Genomic DNA, 18,730 nt, shown 5'->3' on the forward strand with positions numbered 1-18,730 from the left:
AATTTTCAAGTACAAATTTGATGAACAACACCATAATACATATCTGGACAAACAGAACGTAGCAAAGATGATCCCATTAAATAAAACAACCATCTGGGAAAAACTGGGAATAAACTCTGTTCCAGGTGCAATTACTGCAAGGGTCCATATGGTGTTCTTTTAAATTTTTTTCACCACTATGTCTCTCCATTAGCCACATAGCTTTATTTGTTATCCACAAGCTCCCCTGCGGGAGGATCATCACCCCGACTTAAATGAGACACTTTTCTGTCCACAGTACCAACTGAAATGAAATGAATCAGATACAATTCCTACTGACAGAAACTCTGCCAGCGTACAAACGAAAATAGGTTGAAAGGGCACAGTAGGAAAATACACTCTGCGGTGCTATTGCATAAGTAAAAAAGAGAACAGAACAACATAACTGCTCATTAAAGAAATACATACTTATGTAACAGTCATTACATATGTTTTGAGTCATATATATATATATATAATATATATATATATATATATATATATATATATATATATATATATATATATATATATATATTTATTTCATTTAAACTAATTAAACTTTTTTTATGGCGATAGCAAAAAACAATGTTTAGCTGACATTTAGATCTTCCAGTTCTGAAGGAATCACATGGACAAGCAAGCTCCAGCTGCATTGGGGAATGTTCATTCATTGTGCTGAAATATGGCTCATTATAATCACCATTTGTAATTCTTTTTACATTATACAGTAAAATAGAGTAAAATAGATTTCTCTAGCATTAGGTCCATTTTGATGCAAATAATCTATTATCATAGTGCTCTGCTATGCTTAATTGGATGCTTAGAGTAATTAATTCCTCAGTAGTTTTCTCTACATGCACTGACAGCCATTTTAACTGAGTATTTAAACAATTAATTCTATTCTTTTTCCAGCACTTTATGGGTGAGCACCTACTGCAGAGTTCGCTGTTGGTGAGGTTTTTCTTTTCGATGCAGGGAATTGTCTTGATGGATCCTCCAAATCGTGTTCAGTCTGATAACTGGCTGGTTTTGCATGCACGCTTTGTCGTCATGTAGCCCACTTCACAGTTATGAGTTGAAAGAGCCAAGTACAATCACACAGTCCTCCACAGATACACGCAGTCATGGGCACGCACTTATGGTGCCATGGCTGTGAAAAGTGAGCTTTGAAAAGCCTTATGAGCGTAGTTTAGTAGAAAGTGTCCATCCTAGTGGTGGTAGTCCCTTTTACTGTGTGGACGGTTGCCCAGAATATGGTCCATTTCTGAAGCAATACCTGCTGTAATCTTTGGAATTACCTAAAATGTGCAGAAGAAAAACAACAGTGCATCATCAAACGCTGACAATGCTGGGCAACAACACAAAGAAGCAAATGTTGGAAAGGGCTTGAATGTGTACCTGAATGGCTCCCAGGTTTTCTGTCAGCTGCGTGGGATTGGAGGCCCCCAGGAGCACTGAGCTGACGCCCTCATTCCTCAAGCACCAGGCTTAAGATCAGGTTAGCAGAATATTAGTCTAACAGGGTCATGGTAATTCTAATGAAAATATATTTAACAGTGGACACAACGGAAATGAAAAATTTACTTTGATATTTACCTATGGCTAACTGTGGCAAGGTACATCCTAATTTTTCTCCAATATGAGTCAGTTCTTTTAGTTTGGATTGCTGTTTTCTTCCATCCTCACTCGTTATCTTCTCCCTCAACCACTGATATGGCTAGAAAAATAAAGATGCATGAACAGCATTAAACCTCCAACATAAAAAACAGCTTAAACCACATAGTGTTACAAAAGTGATTGAACCTCTTTTGTTACTTTACAACCACAAACCTTAATGGGTATTATTAGAATTTCAAGGCCCTCTACACAAAGTAGTGCATTATTGTGAATTGAAGGAAAACTATAATTTGTGGTTTTAAAACATGAGGCATGCATTCATATTTAGCCTTTCTTTTTAGAACCACTGTTAGCTAAAATAACAATTCTAAGTAACCACCAATTTTGCCCATTTGGATGCCTATATTTTTGCCTGTTCTTTGCAGAATAATTCAAGCTCAATCAAATTGAACAAAGAGCACTGGTGAACAAGTCATTCGTCAGACTTCTACAGGCTTTAAGTGGGCCATACTAACCCATTAATCTTCCTTGATTTAAACCAATAAATTGTAGGTCCAGCAGTGTTGTTTATTTGCTTGAAAATAAATTATCCCCGTCTCAGATCCTTCCAGGATAACAGTTTTTCTTCTAGGATTGCCAGCATTTAGCTCCATCCATCTCCCCGTCAACAGTGATTAATTCCCCTGTCCCGCAAGAATGACTCCTGTTTCATTTCTTCTTTTTATTTTTGCACCTGTCAATTATAAAGCTGGGGCTGCATAGATGGTTTTCCCCAAGGTGGAATTTCATCTAACAAATGACACAATTTGCCATCAAATTGTGTCATTTGTAAGAATTGTCAGACAGCATACACAATGAGGCATCAGACCTGGAAGAGAATGCATGTCAGTCTGTTGTATTAATAGGTACAACTAGACCTGCTAATGTAATAGCTTATTGAGCCATCATTCAGCACCATTTAGCAGGGTTCAGTTGAGGTCTTTTCTGACACAAGCAGTTTCTTTTGCCTCCCTGCTGACTCCCCTACATTGCCTAATTTCTTTCAAGAACTAATTTCTTTTTTGTCAGTCTAACACCAGATTTATATGGAAGAACAACAATCTTTTGACACCACAGTTTTCTTAGAAAAAGATTTTTCCTTTCAAAATGTGAAACTTTCCAGCTCATTGAGAGCTTTTGACCTCTTCACTACTTCTCTGATTAAAGCTTTCCTTGCCCTGTCAATGTAGGCAGACAACCATAACTGTATAGCATTGCATTGCACTGCTATACAGATTTGTTAGAGATTTGTTAGAGAATGCTGTATTAGCTTTAGAATTTTATTTCCAATGAATTTTAGGAGCACGTATTGTTTTACTTTCCAATCCTATGCGTTCATATAGAATCCCATTAAAATGTTTCAAAGTTTGTGCAACATGGACAATTGTGAAGTGGCTAAAAATTATAAAACACTTTGGCACTTTATACTGCATTACAGAATAATTCTTAGAGGACTGATCCCTGAAAATTACATTTTTACCTTCATTGCAGCTCTTGAGGACTCTGGGATGCCGTTTTCATACTTTCCGGTGATAATCCCACATGCCAGAGGAGACCAAGAGACCACACCCACACCTATGGAAGAACAGAGACATATGATGTGGACTATCCAGGACAAAACTCACTGAAAATAAGTGGAAACTTGCTACAGTTACCTATTTTATGGTAGAGTTCAGGAAGCTGAGTTTCCACCTTCTCCCGCTGGAAGAAATGATACTCAGCCTGCTCGCACACCGGTGGAATAAGATTAAACTGTCTGGCCACAGAATAGGCTTCCTAATTAAATAGGAAATAGAAATTGAAGCGATAAAGGAAACATGCAACACTGACCTTTATGTTTCACGACTTATATTTATTCCCAGAGCTGCATATATTATCATTTTTTAGCATGTTAGCCTTCTGTTTTTATTGGCTTCATTATTACTTACTACATTTTAAAGAAAAAATAGTCAAATTTTAAGCAATGTCAAAAATATATACATTATTAAATGTTTTTTTATGAGTTGGAAATCACATTTAACAGAAATCTATGCTGAACAAACTACATTATTTGATAAGTTTCTTTAGTTCTTAATAAGACATAATGAGGCAGAGGTATTTTCCCAGATGACAATAAATTAGTGACAACATGGACTTATAACAATGAATTAATATCGATTAATTCATCTAACCTTCCATGTCGTGTAATATCTTTTGCATTAACTTACCATGATCTCCATGGCAGACCAGCGAGATGTTCCCCAGTACATGGACATCCCTTGGTTAATCACATGAGTCATAGCTCTCACAATTTCTATAAAAACACAAATATGGAACACTAAGTAAGTGCATTTTTGACATTTGAATATTAGTTGGTGCAACCACTGAAAGTTGGAAGACCTTAAGAAGACACAGTTTGTTTATTTTTTTGTTTTTTTGCTGAAGCTGGCAGCTCCAGGGTTTACTTTAATTAAAACTTGTTTGTACACACATGCGATTTGCTGGGGTCACATCAGATCATTTGCGCACATGTGTGCAAATGCTGTGGGGCCCTAAGTGAAAAAGCTGCCTTGACAAAATGCTTCTTGTGCCGTGTAAATACATAAGCGAGGTGAAACTGAAGGGAGAGAAGTCAGCTGTAGCCTTCAGGTGTGTGTGATTATGACCTGGAAAGAAGCAAAAATGCTCTGTTTGGTTATTTACCTGCTAAGCAAAAGAGCTTTATTCATGAATCCATTTGTAAAAAACTTCAAAAATAGCTTTTAAATCAGGAAATTCTCTGCTGGTAGATCACATGAATGTCTCACTGTACACAAATTATTCATTACCAAATTCAGTCTGCGTAATATTGCATTTGCATGCCAGTTCATAAAACCTCTATTCCATTTGCACAATGCAAATGCTGCTGCAAGAGTGTGAAGTTGATAGGGTGCGAATTAGGAAGAGATTTAAATCCACAGAAGAGTGAAAAAAGACAACTAATGATTTTCTTTAATTACCGGATCTTACTTCAAACCAAATTGTGTCTCCGTGGGAGACAGAGACCAAGTGTTTGTGCATGGGCGAAGCAGGTGGGAGGGTAGAGGATCTGCTCCAAAGTGGATGGATGGAAGACAGGATGTTGAGGGATGCAAGGACAGAAAGAGAAAAACATGAAGCACGAAACTGGCAAATGTGGTTTATAAAGACTCTATCTCAAAGGGGACTTGTTACTTATTATACTTGCCTTGCCCTTCACATACCAATATCAACTGAAGAATGGAACTAAAGTGCACCTTAATTCTTTTGGTAATGTTTTACTGTGTGGTCTGCAATGGAGTGACGGTTTATAGGTATATCAGAGCCAGAGGAGTAAAGTCACAGTTTAATGTGGCCACTTTTAACTTTGCTCTTCTAGAGCATCACAAATATGGTTTTGAAATTGTTTGGGTAATGGACAATAATGGTATTGTCAGCTAATATGTTAGCTGACAATACCATGTGTTAAATTTATTGAGAAGGAAAACCATACTAAAAGGAAAGGTTTTCACTCTTAAAAATTAGGTGGTCTTAGTTTTTTGGAACACAAAGTGAGAAAATTCAACTTCAGAGAGAAAAGAAATGCACTATTAACCTGTTTGTTTTTAACATTTAAAGTTTAGTTGAGATTTCCAGCACATCTTGCCTAGTTTTTCCTAAGCTCAGTAAAAAAAAAAAAAAGAAAAGAAAAAGCTAAGTTTATTTGGATTAATAAAGAAACGCTTGCATGACAGAAAAAGAAACTCTTCATTAAGGCAATAAACTCCTCCTGCTTGCTCATCCAAATCTCCTCTGTTGGTATGCACATAACAGAAAGTTCCTTGGCTTTTAGCCCGTTTCTGCATGTCCTTGAGCTCTTTCCCAGCAGCAGTGAGCCACAAAGTCTGGAACATTTGGTGAGCTCCAGCCAGCAGGTATGACAGTGCCCCTTCTGAACCGTGAAGCAATAAGTGTGAGAAAACCCTCAACACACACTAATAGCTGTACATGTCTGGACAGGTGTCTCCGTGGATGTCGGTGTGTTTTTGTCAGATTTGTTCTGGAGATGTTTCTGCCTTTTGAAGCTTTATTTATATTCCTCCTGCATGCACACAGAGAGTGTGCTGCTCATCAATATATCACATCAGGGGATATTTCCAATGCCTTGGAAAACCGCATTCAAGGTTTACGGGCTCTGAGAGGGAAGGATTTGATAACAATGAAGGCAGGTGTTGAAGCTATTCTACAGAGAAGTATGTCAAGATGCTGGTATCGTCATAAAATAATTTTATTGATGGAATGTTTTTACCTTTGTGATGTTCTTTATCTAAAATCAGATGCAGGATGACTGGTTTGCCCATTCGGAGCCTTGGGCTGTTTGGTTATCAGGTTTTGGTGTAGCTATTAGTACAATAATTGACATGCGTTCTGCTCCAGCAGGCAGAAATTTCATTGTGTGTGCTTTTTGACAATTCTTATAAATGACACAATTTTTGACATGCCAGATAAAATTCCACATTGGGGGAAACCATCTTTGCAGTACCAACTTTCCAACTGACAGGCGCAACAAAAAGTAGAAGAAAATAAACAAGAGTCTTGTGAGAAATGGAGTTAAATAAAGGAAGAAATATCAGAGGACTGGAAAGAGTCAAAGAAGAATAAGGCCATGGGATAAGGGGCGCAGTGATGATAATAAAGACAGACTCTGCTGCCATGACATCACTTTTCATCCCCAAGGGGACACAAGCTGTCTCATACAAGGTCGTATGTTATGCAAACACATGCATGCATAAGCACCTGTTAGTTACCGCTAGATGTCCCTTTAAAATGTTACCATGCCTCCTCCTACAATTGATGTTGTTAAGCTGGTTTATATTGATTCCTGTGTGTAAAACAAGATGTGAATAACAAGTTCAGCATGCTGCAGAGGTCCCAAGAGGAAAGAGCAACCAGTGGAAAGTATTTGGGGCACATTACAGAACTGATGCATGGCATTAATCTTACAGTGGCTATAAGCCAAAATCAAGTTAAAATGATTTTGTATTAGATGATTTATGTGAATGTTTGCAGGACTTTATTATAGATGTTCAGGCCTGTTTCTTTATTATTGTAATCATACAACAGTGATCAGAAACTGTGGCAAATCTTTTTTTTTTTGTAAAGAGCATAACAAACTTAAAAGTGTCTTAATTTCCAAAAGGCATACATCTGAACATAAGGAACCACTTGAATATTTCACAATAACTTATCACTGCTTGTTTTTTAATTACTTGATTTAAAAATAAATAAAGCAACTTAAATCAAAAGTAAAAGCACAAACACTTTAGTTTAATAGCAAATGCTTTTTATTACTATTAAGAACTTACTGAAACAGTAGTCAGGAGTTAGGGAGCTCAAGTTATGTTCACTAAAATATGATCATTGACCAATAAATCAGTCAGACTGACTTTGAAATTTTATCGCATCAAAGGAGTGACACAATCTGAAGGACCAAATCTGATTTGACAGGAGAGGCTGTGGGGTTTACCTGCCAGTTATCACAGCTAATAATGACAGCCGGGCCTCTGGAACAATGAGTATGACAGACTGGCCTCCCACAGTCAGCTGGTTGTCAAGGGAGGCAACAAAGGGGAAGGAAATGAGGAGCAACATATTTTTAGGAGATCAATAAGACACCATGCCTTTAGGCGGATACCACCTCTGGAGAAGGTTTTTGTGTGAAGAGACAAAAAAGAATCTCAAGTCTCTTCAGAAGAGAAGTAATTGAGGAAAGCTCTGGAAATGTCTGTAAGAAATTAATAATAACATATGGTGGATGCAAGGGAAATGCATCACTGAAGCTTTGAAAAGTAGAAATCAAGTACAAGTGCACAGCGGGGCTGGTAGAAAGAGAGACCAACCCAAAAATATACCAGCCGCTCCCAAAGGAGGCAGATAATCCTGCTTCTGACGAGCAGGGAGGGCTGGGAGCGGGCGCTGCGCAGAGACCCTGTGGAAGACAGCAGTCCCACAGAGACGCAGGAGAAATAGAGGGAGACCGGGAGATGAAAATAGAGGACAAGAGGACGAGAAATGAGGCAAGATTATCATATTAACTTATGTCAGCGCGGGTCAGAGGAATTCACTTCTACTTGACTAAACAGATATAAGCCATCAGTTCAGCAAAGGCAGTGGCCTCAATAATATTTCTCACCTTCTCATATAACAGAATGCCTCATGTTATGCTCCCAACCCTCCAACAGCCTCCAGAGGTCTGATCAAAAATCACTTACCCTCCATAGGAGTGTTGCTGTCTGTCCGGTTGGCAAAAACCACATCCACATATTCGAGCTGCATCCTCTGGAGGGAACCTTTTAAGCCTAAGGTGAGAAAAATGATTAAATATATTAGAACGATTTATAGGGTTGGACAGGAAAAAGTGAAGTGCAAAGCATTCAGCAGCAGCTCGCGTTCTGCATATTCATGTTCCGCAATCGAAGCAGGACCTGATCCAATTTTCCAAGCTTTTCTTGTATAATTGTACCAAAATTGTGAGCTTTCTGCAGATTTATGCAAGCTCAATCCATGATAATGTCCTCATTAAAGTAACAACAAGAAAGAGACATTTCAAAAAGCACTAGCTTGGTGAAAAAACATTAAAATCGAGCCCTCATTATCCTGGAAAACCTGATGTCAGAAAGTGCCAGCTCATTTAAAATATTTCAGCTGTGACTGGCCTGCCATATTTTTTGATCCCAGCTTATTTGCAAATTTTATTCAAGAATATCGAAAAGGTTTGTTCTGCTTCTCAAAAGCAACAAAATGGGGCCAGATTGTTGATGACAAAGCGAGAGACAAAATTATTTTGTGAAAGTCTAAGAAGTTAATAGTTAGTGGCTAATTGTTTTCCAAATATGTTAAATATGTGACTGAAAGTTAAGACAGTAACATTTTTGCTTTATTATTGGTGAATTTTTCAACTAGCAGTAAAAGATCCAGAAAAGGCTGATGCATAAAAAAAAAAAAATCCTATTTAAGCATTCCAAAGCAGTCTTTGATTGAAAGTAAGCATTCTTTAAACACGCCACAAGTCTTAAAGATAATCCCTCTGAAACTTAGCTTGCTTTCTGACAAGAAGATCCAATGTATGAAGTGAAAAAAACAACTTGTACCTGTAAAATCCTCACTCCTCTTACATAAACAACGCTGGACGTGTGTGTGTGTGTGTGTGTGTGTTGGGGGAGGGGGTGACCCAAACACATCAAGCTCAAAGAAGACATGGAAACACAAGAAAGGTCACTCTCAGCGCCTGCTCAACTTAAAACCAGATGAGAAATGAAAAGCGTACACAGGAGACTGCAACAAAGGAGGATGGCAGCGTAATAGAGACATGGAAAAGTAAGAGAGAGTGTGTGTGGCAGATTAGTGCCAGAGGGTTCTTCATCACCCTCTAATCCCAGCTGAGAGATACACCACTTCCGAGTGCTGATAGAATGCCTTATACCTTACCCTGTCATCTGCTCCCACACAATCTGAGAACCACTTTTTAACATGGATTCTAATCTGGGTTTGCGCCGTCATCACGCGGCGCTGTTGGCTGGATTAGCTGGAGTTTAAAGGGCCGTGAAGGGAATCTATTTTTGGAAGCGAGAAAACACGCTGAACAACAAAGCAACTCTGCCGGCAACTGCAGCAAATGATGCATTTAAAATGGAAGCTCAATAAAAGTTGTTCAGTCGCTGCTCAAGCTGTCAGGGAATTTATGAAAATGTTCAGCACATTTTCAGCCTTTTAGAGGTTTGTTCAACTCAAGGTCAAACCAGGAGAACTTATTATTATGGATTAGTGAACTACAATACCTAAATAAGTGACCTTGAAGGGCTTTTTTTTTTTTTTTTTGCAGAAGAGAGTATCAACAGATGCTGCACTCAGCCAGGACATTAGTCAAACTGGGCTTAACTAATTGATGATGAAACCTTCACTTTGCCTCCCTTGAATCTCTTACTCTCTGCAACCTCCTGCTTCTGAAACCTTGTCCCCTCTCATTCCGCCTTTTCTCGGTGCATTCGCCTTTTGTTTGGTGGGAACCGCTGCAGTGGCTGCAGTGAATGCTAATATTGTGGGAGAGGGCTGAGTCACTGTAAGAGGTGCATTGCGCTTTGGAGAGGCCAGTTGTTTCATAAGCAGGGGATGAGGAAGTTTTGCGCCATAAACTCAAGAAAAGTAACAATTAGGAAGAAGGGGAGAGGGCAGGAGAAAATAGAAGAGCGGGCGCTGCAGTTGGCTCTAGCACCTCGAATGTGAATGCATTAGAAAGAAACCTGTTCACGTCATGTGAGACACAGTCTGATGCACCACCGGCCAATTCTGCTTTCAAATTCTGCTGCGTCAACAGCTGAATTTGCTGTTGTGTGAAGAAATACAGACGGAAACAGGGAGGGAGGAAAAAGTAAAATAACAGAAGGAGGTTCTGCAGGAGTGACACAGGAGTGGGAGGGATGGTGCAACATAAAGGACAAAACACAGAGGAGGATTTTGGCAGATTACCTTCAATGATGTGTTTTCGGTTGAGGCCTCTCTCTGTCTCTGCTCTGAAACAGGATGAAAAAAATGACAAGCTGAGAAACACACATGAACACCTCAGCTAGAAAAGCAAAAGCAGACAATTAATCATGCCAGACAAAATTCTTCACTATATGTCCCCTTCCAGCCACTAAAAGGAAACCTACCCAAACATGGCCAATGACCTAAACTGAGAAGAGAGCAATAATTAAAGAAACCACTACGTTGCTCAAAGCCTCTCTGGAGGAGCAGCCATTGTTGCGAGAGAGCAAGTCGCTTTTAAATTTTGCTGTAAGCAATGTAGATATACCGATCTTTTAATTCTACAATATCTATCTATTTTTAACTTTATTTCTGTTGAAGTCTGTTATGCAACTGTTTTCTCACTATCTGCTAGATCTTTTACTTGCTAAAGACATATCTGAACACAAAATAATAATAATAAAAAACAAACCCACTCAAGCCAGGGAGGATGCTGTCAGGATCTCGGATTGTTTGAATTTGTTTTGGGTATAATTATTACTTATGTTAGTTCTTATGTCTGTTAGTTCGACCTTGTTTTTATTTTTACATCAGTTCCTTCTTAGTTTTTCCAGTTATGCTTGTTTCTTTGCCTAGTCCTGAGTTGCTCTAGTTCTATTATGTTTGTCATGTCTAATTATATTTTTAGATTCTTTTCCTAGACCTTGGTGTAGGCACACTGGTACCTCAATCACTTGTGTCACTTCCTCTTCTGCCTGCTCTCCCTGCACTCTCCCTTCACCTCTACAACATGTTAGCTCATCAGCCCAGGTCTTTTGTTCAGCATTCAACCTCCCAAGACTTAAGCACCTCATTCTCAGTCACTCCTCGCTGGATCCTTGCTTCCTAATTCTGTCTAATTGGTGGTTTCTTGGATTTATGATTTGTGTTCTGCCCTGGCTCTTTGTGGATTTTGTAATTTTTTTTCACTGTTTGCATTAATTTTTTTTTTTTCATTAACTACTCCATGCCTCTGCTGTTTAATATATTTTGTATTATAAGCCCCAATCTACCAACAAACAAATCATGATGGATGCTTTTTCTTGTCCCTACATTCGGTAGATCCAAAGGCTTAGGAAGGTGTTTAATGTAGAAAAACAGAAAATCTGTAAACAGTGTCTTCTTTTGGACAGAACAATCCCCTTCAATGTGACCTTTCATCCTTGTAACTTTTACGTTCTGTGTGATACAGAAAAGTTAGTTATTTGAAGAAAGTGAAGAAACTCAGAACAAATAAGTTATCATGTCTAACTTTACTCTGGTGTCTCGCTTTGTGACAGGTCTGATTTCCACTTTACCTTTGGCTGTGTTTCTCACACACTCCCATGGGGCATACCTGACTGTGTGGCTGCTAAATCTTATGTGACATATAGCTCTGTGTTTCTTGGGGCAGTATTGCAAGAGTAGTTTATATGGAAATATTTGTTGTAAAAGATTGTCAGCCATTTAGCTGTTGTTTACTCATTTATACCGATGTGTTCCACATGACTGTATTTTGTGGAAGGCATGCCAAGTCAGTGATTCTGTGTTTTAATCCCTGATAGCATTGCTGAAAGAGCTATTGCTCCCAGCATCTAAGCTTCTCTTGCTAGTAGAAAGTACTCCTGGCTCATGCTGTTTCTGTCCAGAAAAGAGGCATTGATGGAGCTTTTACTGAACTGAAATTGACATATTTGTCTTAAGTGCCTCAAGATCACATTTGTTATGAAATGGTGCGAAACTAATCTTACGTTTTGCTCAATATGAATTATTTCAACGTTTCTGAATTGGCCCCTCGCTTCTAGCTTGATTATAGTGCAAACTTTGAAATTTCTTTAGATCAAGTAATCTTACATTTGTGTAAACATGTGGGAATCATGCATCACATGCAAGTATCATAATGTGAAGCAGAGATGCTCGCCAAGACTCTCTAGTGAGTGAAGTAGTTGTTCTCTGAATGCATCTAGGATGGAAATAGATTTCAAATACATTGACACTTGCCTGAGAGAGTGATTTTCTATAAAAATTTCACAATCTTGTAACCTTCTGTAGTGACTTAATGATATTTAAAGAAAACCAAAGGAAGAATGTGAAAGAACTGGTGGAAACCCGATTGCCTTGGTGAAAACCTGAAGGCTTTTTGGAGGGAGGGGAATGTGACTAATGTGGACTGAACTCACAATATTTCAGCATGACAGCAGGAGCAAATATGACGTGTGGCCTGAGGGATATAGATGTTAAATACAACATGGAAACAGAAGCAAGATGGGAGCTGGCTGTCATTTTTTTCCACTGTCATGCCCTGTGTGTGCACCTGTGGGTTTCCCCTGAATGTCTGATTCAACGCCAGGAGGCCTAGAGCTGGAGGAAAAAGCTTCACGTCTAGCCGGCCATTAGTCATATAGCCTGAGCATCTGAGCTGTAAAATTGACATACACATACAGTATATATATGTAAAAACAATTTGCATGCCCACACAAATGCACTTACTTTCCTCCCCAGTAGAGCTTTGTGGTGATCACAAGGCTGGATCTCCTAAGGGAAGCAGACACATCAAAGGGGAAAAGGCCTGTTTAAAATTTTAAAGAGATGATTTTGTTTTAGCATTAAGGTGAGTTTGGTATTATGCTACTGTGTGCACACCCAAGCAAGTGGAGCAATCAAATCTATGAATGACAGGAGTGTTGTTCAGTGATCTTACATCCTGCTGAGAGAAGTGGCAGACTGTGTGCCTCTTTCACATCAATATCGAAGTGACACATTGGGAAGTCTCTGAATGCTCTCAATCAAACTCCCACAAACCTTCCATGCTTGAATTGATCAATGATTTATACACATTCAGAGTCCGGGTGAAATACAGGCTAAAATATTGGTAAGCCATCTACAAATGTGAAATGTTATGAAACCTCAGGTTTATAGTAATAAGTGAACACATTGCTATGCAGAGCCTGCTTAATTTAACATGCAAATGCTTGATTAAGTGCTTATTACCTACATACAATAAATTAGGTGACATACTATAATCATGAAATATGCACCTTCCATTATTTCACCACACCATTTAGATTCTTGAAAGCAAAAGCAGAAATAGATTAAATGATGTTGGCCACTTTTTAAGAGATTCTGTATCTTATACATATACATATAGGATTTTCCAGATAGTCTTCCTCAAAATATAATCTGGTTCTTTGAGGAGGAGGAATCTCATTTTATGACTGATATGCAAGCAGGGATGACCAAGCTTCCTAAGACTGGGGGAACTATTTTTCCCACCTCAAAAAATAAAAAGTTCTGCCATAGAAAATTTTAAGGATGATTACATTTCCTTTTTATAAATGTTGCCAAGGGTAATTACACTAGATTATGAGTATAGCATTAATAAATGTAAGATTGTTTTAATTTTACACCAAGAGAAATTAGGTTGCGACGAACCATCCACAAAGTCAACAATAGCGGGTAGGGAGAGGAGACGGTGGTGAATTGCAGCACAGATGGTGTCAGAGTCTTTGACCTCCATTTGTAAGCACTGAGGTCTCATCAAGTCCTCTGACATCCACTGTTGTCATCAGTTTATACTTCCATACACTCACTGGTTAAGCTTGGACGACAACACAGTTTTTATTTTATTAGCCAAAACTTGTTCAGATATAAATTTGAATTAGTCTGAAATTATGCCTCTTTGTAACATTAACACTGAGTGTTGCAAAATTTGGCTGAAATGTGTACATTGCCTTGATGTCCAAAGCCTGTGTGACTTAATAGATGTCTGTCTGTGTTGGGAGTGAGCTCAACGCCTAACCCTTCGTCTTTGGTCACAAAGCCCCCACGATTGTCCTGATTGTGTGACTCTGAGAGGTCAGCAGCAAATCCTTTGGGTTGTGTGGGTTTGCAGACGTATTGCGCCTATTCAGGCACATCCCAGTGATGGTAAATGTGCCTGGGATGTGGGGAGTTTCGAGGCCGTCTCATTGCCTCAGCCTTACTGTTTCTTAAGCTGTTTTTGTGCGGTTTTAACGGTGTTGAGGGGTTTGCTTGAACGTTCATTGGGGACTGGTAAGTACAACTTTTATTAATATAGGCCATTAAAATTATTGCATTTTAACGAGAGACTAATTTTTCTCCTTAAGCATCCTGACAAATTGGACATGCTTTGTAATGTCAATGTTTCAGCAGCTTTGCACTAAACCGGGATCTTTTATTCTGAAGAGAAAATAAGAGACATTTTCATCTTGTTAGAGTTTGTTGCCGTTTGTCTGGTGTCACTACTTTACCTCCAGCACTTCTTCTTGATGATGTTTCCCAAGATTATCTCTGCTCTGTGGGAAAAAATTCAATTAAAAACATGATAAGATACAAAACCAAAAGCAACACAACCAAGGACTGATAAGATTAGATCAGATTGCACACATCACCCCTCCATGAACATGAAAGTTATCTGTTGCTCATCTACAACCCGATTATAAACCACAGGTAGAACAAGAGATAAATGACTCCTGGAGAATATGCATGAATTCCAGCAGCAACCTTGAAATTAATTTTCATCTTCTACTTGTCCCTCATCATTCAACAAGATGATGTCTAGATAGAAGGTAAGATTGAGCTGGGGACATAAAGTCGAGGTGGTGGTGATGAATAAGCTACAGCTGCTCCTAGATTAATCATCACACATGGAAATAATGGACATAGGAGAAAAAAGAGACAAAACATATATATGTGAACAATATCTGATTTATCTAAATGTTAAAGAAAAAATAGCTGAAAAAACATAAGTAGAAAAGCAAATAAGAATTGTTAGATTTAGCTAAAATTAAACAAAATGGAGTTCTGAGCACCTGAATGAATAAAAACTGGCATCAAAATTGTTATAATTAATTAAATAAATTAGGATTACTTTGCTGTAATCAATGCCTTGTATTGAAGAGTAACAACAGAAAAAACAAGGAAAGTGCAGGGACGATTGCAAACGGAAGAAGACACCACTCACTTTCCCCCAGAGTAGACTTCGGCCGTATCGAACAGGTTGACCCCACTCTCATAGGCAATGGTCATCAGCTGCTCTGCTACCTGAGAGACAGGTGACAGGCATTGTTTTTTTTTTTTTTTTAATGACAGAGTGGTGATTTGAACTCTAGCAAAATAGTGACTCACACTTAATCTCAAAAGGGAAAGGGAATTCACAAAAGAAACAGAGAAAGTGCAAATCTCTTTGCTTCAGAGACACAAATCATAACTGGCTGCTTGTGGGTTAAAGTTGTTTACAACACAGGATGCTTCCTCAGACAGTTCTGACCTAATTCTTCTGCCTTCATTTTATCCAGTAGGAAAGAAGAGGATCAGATAGGAAAGCATTTTAATATGCTTTCCCCAATTTTTGTATTTGCAATTAATTAGTTTCTCCCTATGGTCATCCATCAGTGATGAGTTGTCCCCAATTCAGTATCCTTTTTATTCTTTTTCCTCCAAGGTCGGGTCAGACCATTAAAAGATGTCTTCTGACAGTGAAAAATGAAGCATGCCCAGTTGGCCTTGCTGGACACCCCACAGTCCCCATAGATATTATTGAACTGATAACAGGACAATAACAGCGGTCTACACACACCCACATCGTTTTACATGCAGCTGCAACAAATTGCTTCCCCAGGTTGTGAACCGCACACCATTTACTTGACCCAGTTGGGTTTAAAAGAATGAAAACCAGCATCTGTTCTAGAGCTGCAGTGGTAATGGAAGTGACATGAAGCCTTACCTCATCAGAGATCTGACCTCCAAATGTTACCCATGTTCCTGTTGATGGAAATACCAAAAGTCAGATCTAAAATAAAACACATATGCAGGACTCTGTATGTAAAATCCGTTGTTTTTAATTTGACCTTTTTGGCACAGACTCATGACAAAATGCTCACTGTCCTAAAGCCATTACAGCCCAGTGTCAGCTGCATGTTCATTAAAGAGGAATATGTGTTTTTGGACATTGAAAGGAATATTTGTTAATTTATTTCATCTCACATGAAAAAATGACAGGGATTCAGCGGCAGAAAGACTTGACATATTCTAAGTACGTATTTGCTTGTCAGTTCCATCAGCGTCCAACAGACAGAAATATCTTTTAGTGCAGAAGGAAACGTCAATATGAAAAATTAAAGTCTGGTTAAATAAAATAAATATGTGCATATATTCAAACCGCATCTGAAAATAGCTCATTAATAATAATAAGTACAGTTTTTTGTTCCTCTCAGTCTTGACATTCCAAAATGCTTCTTTTTATTTTAGCAAACAAAAAGATAAAAAAAACTGTTTCATAAATATCAAATTGATTTTGTTTTTTTTAAAAAAGTCTTTGCTTAGTGTTAAACTATGCAGTCCAAGGATTCAACATAAAAATTAAGTGCAACCAAGAGTCCAAAACAGTAATAAGTAAATAAATAATAATTGAGTTGGTAGCTGTAAACCAGATGCCTTCATCAGTGTCATTAACTTGTCACTTGCAAAAAAGCAGCAACAATTTCTACAATGTGCAGTTGGTGTTTTTCTTCTTCTCATATTGTCCCCATTAAAAGGACTTCTTAGGCGGAGAGCCGTAAGACCAAAATGATAAACTGTTTTCAGGGTTTTTGCACATTAATATGACAAAATGAGAATTTTTGGCAAATTCATCTTCTCTTTTCAATGTGATGCTGCCTGGAGACATGAGACGGAGCTTATAACCATGTCTCACTAATAAAAAATAATGAAAAATTTGGTGTTAAATCATTAACCAACTGTGCAGCAATGCAGCAGATTGGTGTAGGCGCAGTCTGCGTTCTCCCAGCTGGCAATGGCAAAAACACAATCTGTTTAATTTACAAGACTGACCAACTGAAACAGGGTTTTCAAATGGTGATAGTGGAAATTTCATTTAACATTCAATTTAGTGTAAAGATTGGGCCTCAGGGGTTTTCTACACATCATGGTAGAAATTTCTCGTTGTTTCATTACCATTCTCTTAGAACATTACCATTTGCTCTTGTTGTGTCAATAAAAATGAACTAAACTTATGAAAACTGAGTAGTCATTTCCTATAGTACTGGAGGTCCTGATTTTATTGCTTGATCATTTCACGTTCATCCATTGAACACAAACATCTAAAATAAATATGGCAAATACTTTGAACTGTCTTATGAACAATGCGACAGAGAAAAAATTGAACTGTAGATTGCATTGTATTGAATTGGAAAACACTTCCAGAGTCAACTGTAATCACAAAAACAAAACAAAGAACTTTGACTATCATGGAGTCAGGACTTTCATTTTGATTACCCTGATGACTTTCACCAGGTTTTGCAGTTTGTACTAATTGTTTATAAAAATGCACAAGGTGTTGTGCCGGTGTGAGAAATGAGCCAAAACGACAGAAAAATTGTAAATGTTTGCTTGAGATACACTAATATTTAATGCTGGATTTATTTATTCATTTACATACTTATTAGTTGTATTTGAACCTTTTTTTAAATGTTTTTTATTTTGCTTTTATGTTTGATATTGACGTCATCCTTGCAAAAGACGCAGCAGAGACAGACAGACTGATAGACCGACTGACATATAATTTTGTCTCAAGGTTGAAGCAAAGTTACACTTTATGTGACTGACTCTGCTTTTTGCAAACCATGCAAAGTTAAAATACCAGCAGGAGACCCACACCAAGAAATGCTCTTCATATTATTCTAATTATTTCCTCTGTTTGTGGGTTTTTTTTTTCACTAATCTAATGTGGCACCAATTCAGACCACCAGCCGAGCGAATGCTCAGGAAAATTACAGCTTCTAAGATTTTGCTAAAAATGAATTGAACAGATAAAATATCAAATAAAAAAAATTATATGTAAGATTTATATATATATATTCTTAGAACATTATGCTCAACTGCTTTTCTTAATCGTCTTTTTCAGAAGTCTGGTAAAAGAAAATGTTTTGCCCAAGGGCACTGCAGCAAGATAGAAAGCAATCTGTTTTTTTTTTTTTGCTGCTGGAGGTATTTTCCTCAATATTCAGCTGTTGTTCAGTGTGCTGGGATAAATCTTTAAGAGAAAAAAAAACCCTGATAGGAATGATTAACTGTTTCATTTAAAATGTTTCCTCTTTGGTTGGTGAGCCAGGGCAACACTCTATCATTTCTGTGCCTTGTAAAAATATTTTCACTTGAAGGCGACAACCCTTGAAGAACAGTGACAAACACACACAGCAGTGAAACACAAACAATATCCCACAAGCGTTTTACTGAATGAATGAGGATGAAAGAGAGACTTTTCCTGAAGCTCGGGACTGGATATGTATGATAGAGAACTTTGTTTACTGAAAACCCCTCTGTTGATTAAATATTAACAGGGAAACTGTTATTAATGTTCACTAAATGTCTCTTTTGTCTCTCAGGGCTTTCCATAAAAATTAAAAATGAATGAGGCTTAGAATGGGGCGAGATGATATGATTTATTTAAAGGCAGTCTGATTCCGATCTGCTGGCCTCCTAATCAATTACTCAAACACATAATTAAAACTAGGCT

General features: G+C 38.0%; 1 protein-coding gene across 2 annotated transcripts in view; it reads right to left on the minus strand.

Annotated features, from left to right (window-relative positions):
- Positions 1-565: 565 nt before the first annotated feature.
- kcnab1b (potassium voltage-gated channel subfamily A regulatory beta subunit 1b) overlaps positions 566-18,730 on the minus strand; it is a 33,254-nt gene continuing 15,089 nt past the window's right edge. For both annotated transcript variants that reach the window (XM_055033095.1, XM_055033094.1), the window contains exons 4-15: positions 15,941-15,978; positions 15,179-15,258; positions 14,466-14,510; positions 12,685-12,729; positions 10,180-10,223; positions 7,926-8,012; positions 3,885-3,970; positions 3,333-3,453; positions 3,158-3,252; positions 1,618-1,738; positions 1,420-1,508; positions 566-1,319 (exon numbers count right to left, since the gene is read on the minus strand). In XM_055033095.1, the coding sequence (XP_054889070.1) occupies positions 1,230-1,319; positions 1,420-1,508; positions 1,618-1,738; positions 3,158-3,252; positions 3,333-3,453; positions 3,885-3,970; positions 7,926-8,012; positions 10,180-10,223; positions 12,685-12,729; positions 14,466-14,510; positions 15,179-15,258; positions 15,941-15,978 (941 nt within the window). In that variant the 3' untranslated portion in view covers positions 566-1,229. The remainder of the gene's footprint in view (positions 1,320-1,419; positions 1,509-1,617; positions 1,739-3,157; positions 3,253-3,332; positions 3,454-3,884; positions 3,971-7,925; positions 8,013-10,179; positions 10,224-12,684; positions 12,730-14,465; positions 14,511-15,178; positions 15,259-15,940; positions 15,979-18,730) is intronic.

The sequence above is a fragment of the Poeciliopsis prolifica genome, unplaced genomic scaffold (genome assembly GCF_027474105.1).
Source record: "Poeciliopsis prolifica strain line A6 unplaced genomic scaffold, Auburn_PproV2 SCAFFOLD008, whole genome shotgun sequence".
NCBI classification, from domain to species: domain Eukaryota; kingdom Metazoa; phylum Chordata; class Actinopteri; order Cyprinodontiformes; family Poeciliidae; genus Poeciliopsis; species Poeciliopsis prolifica.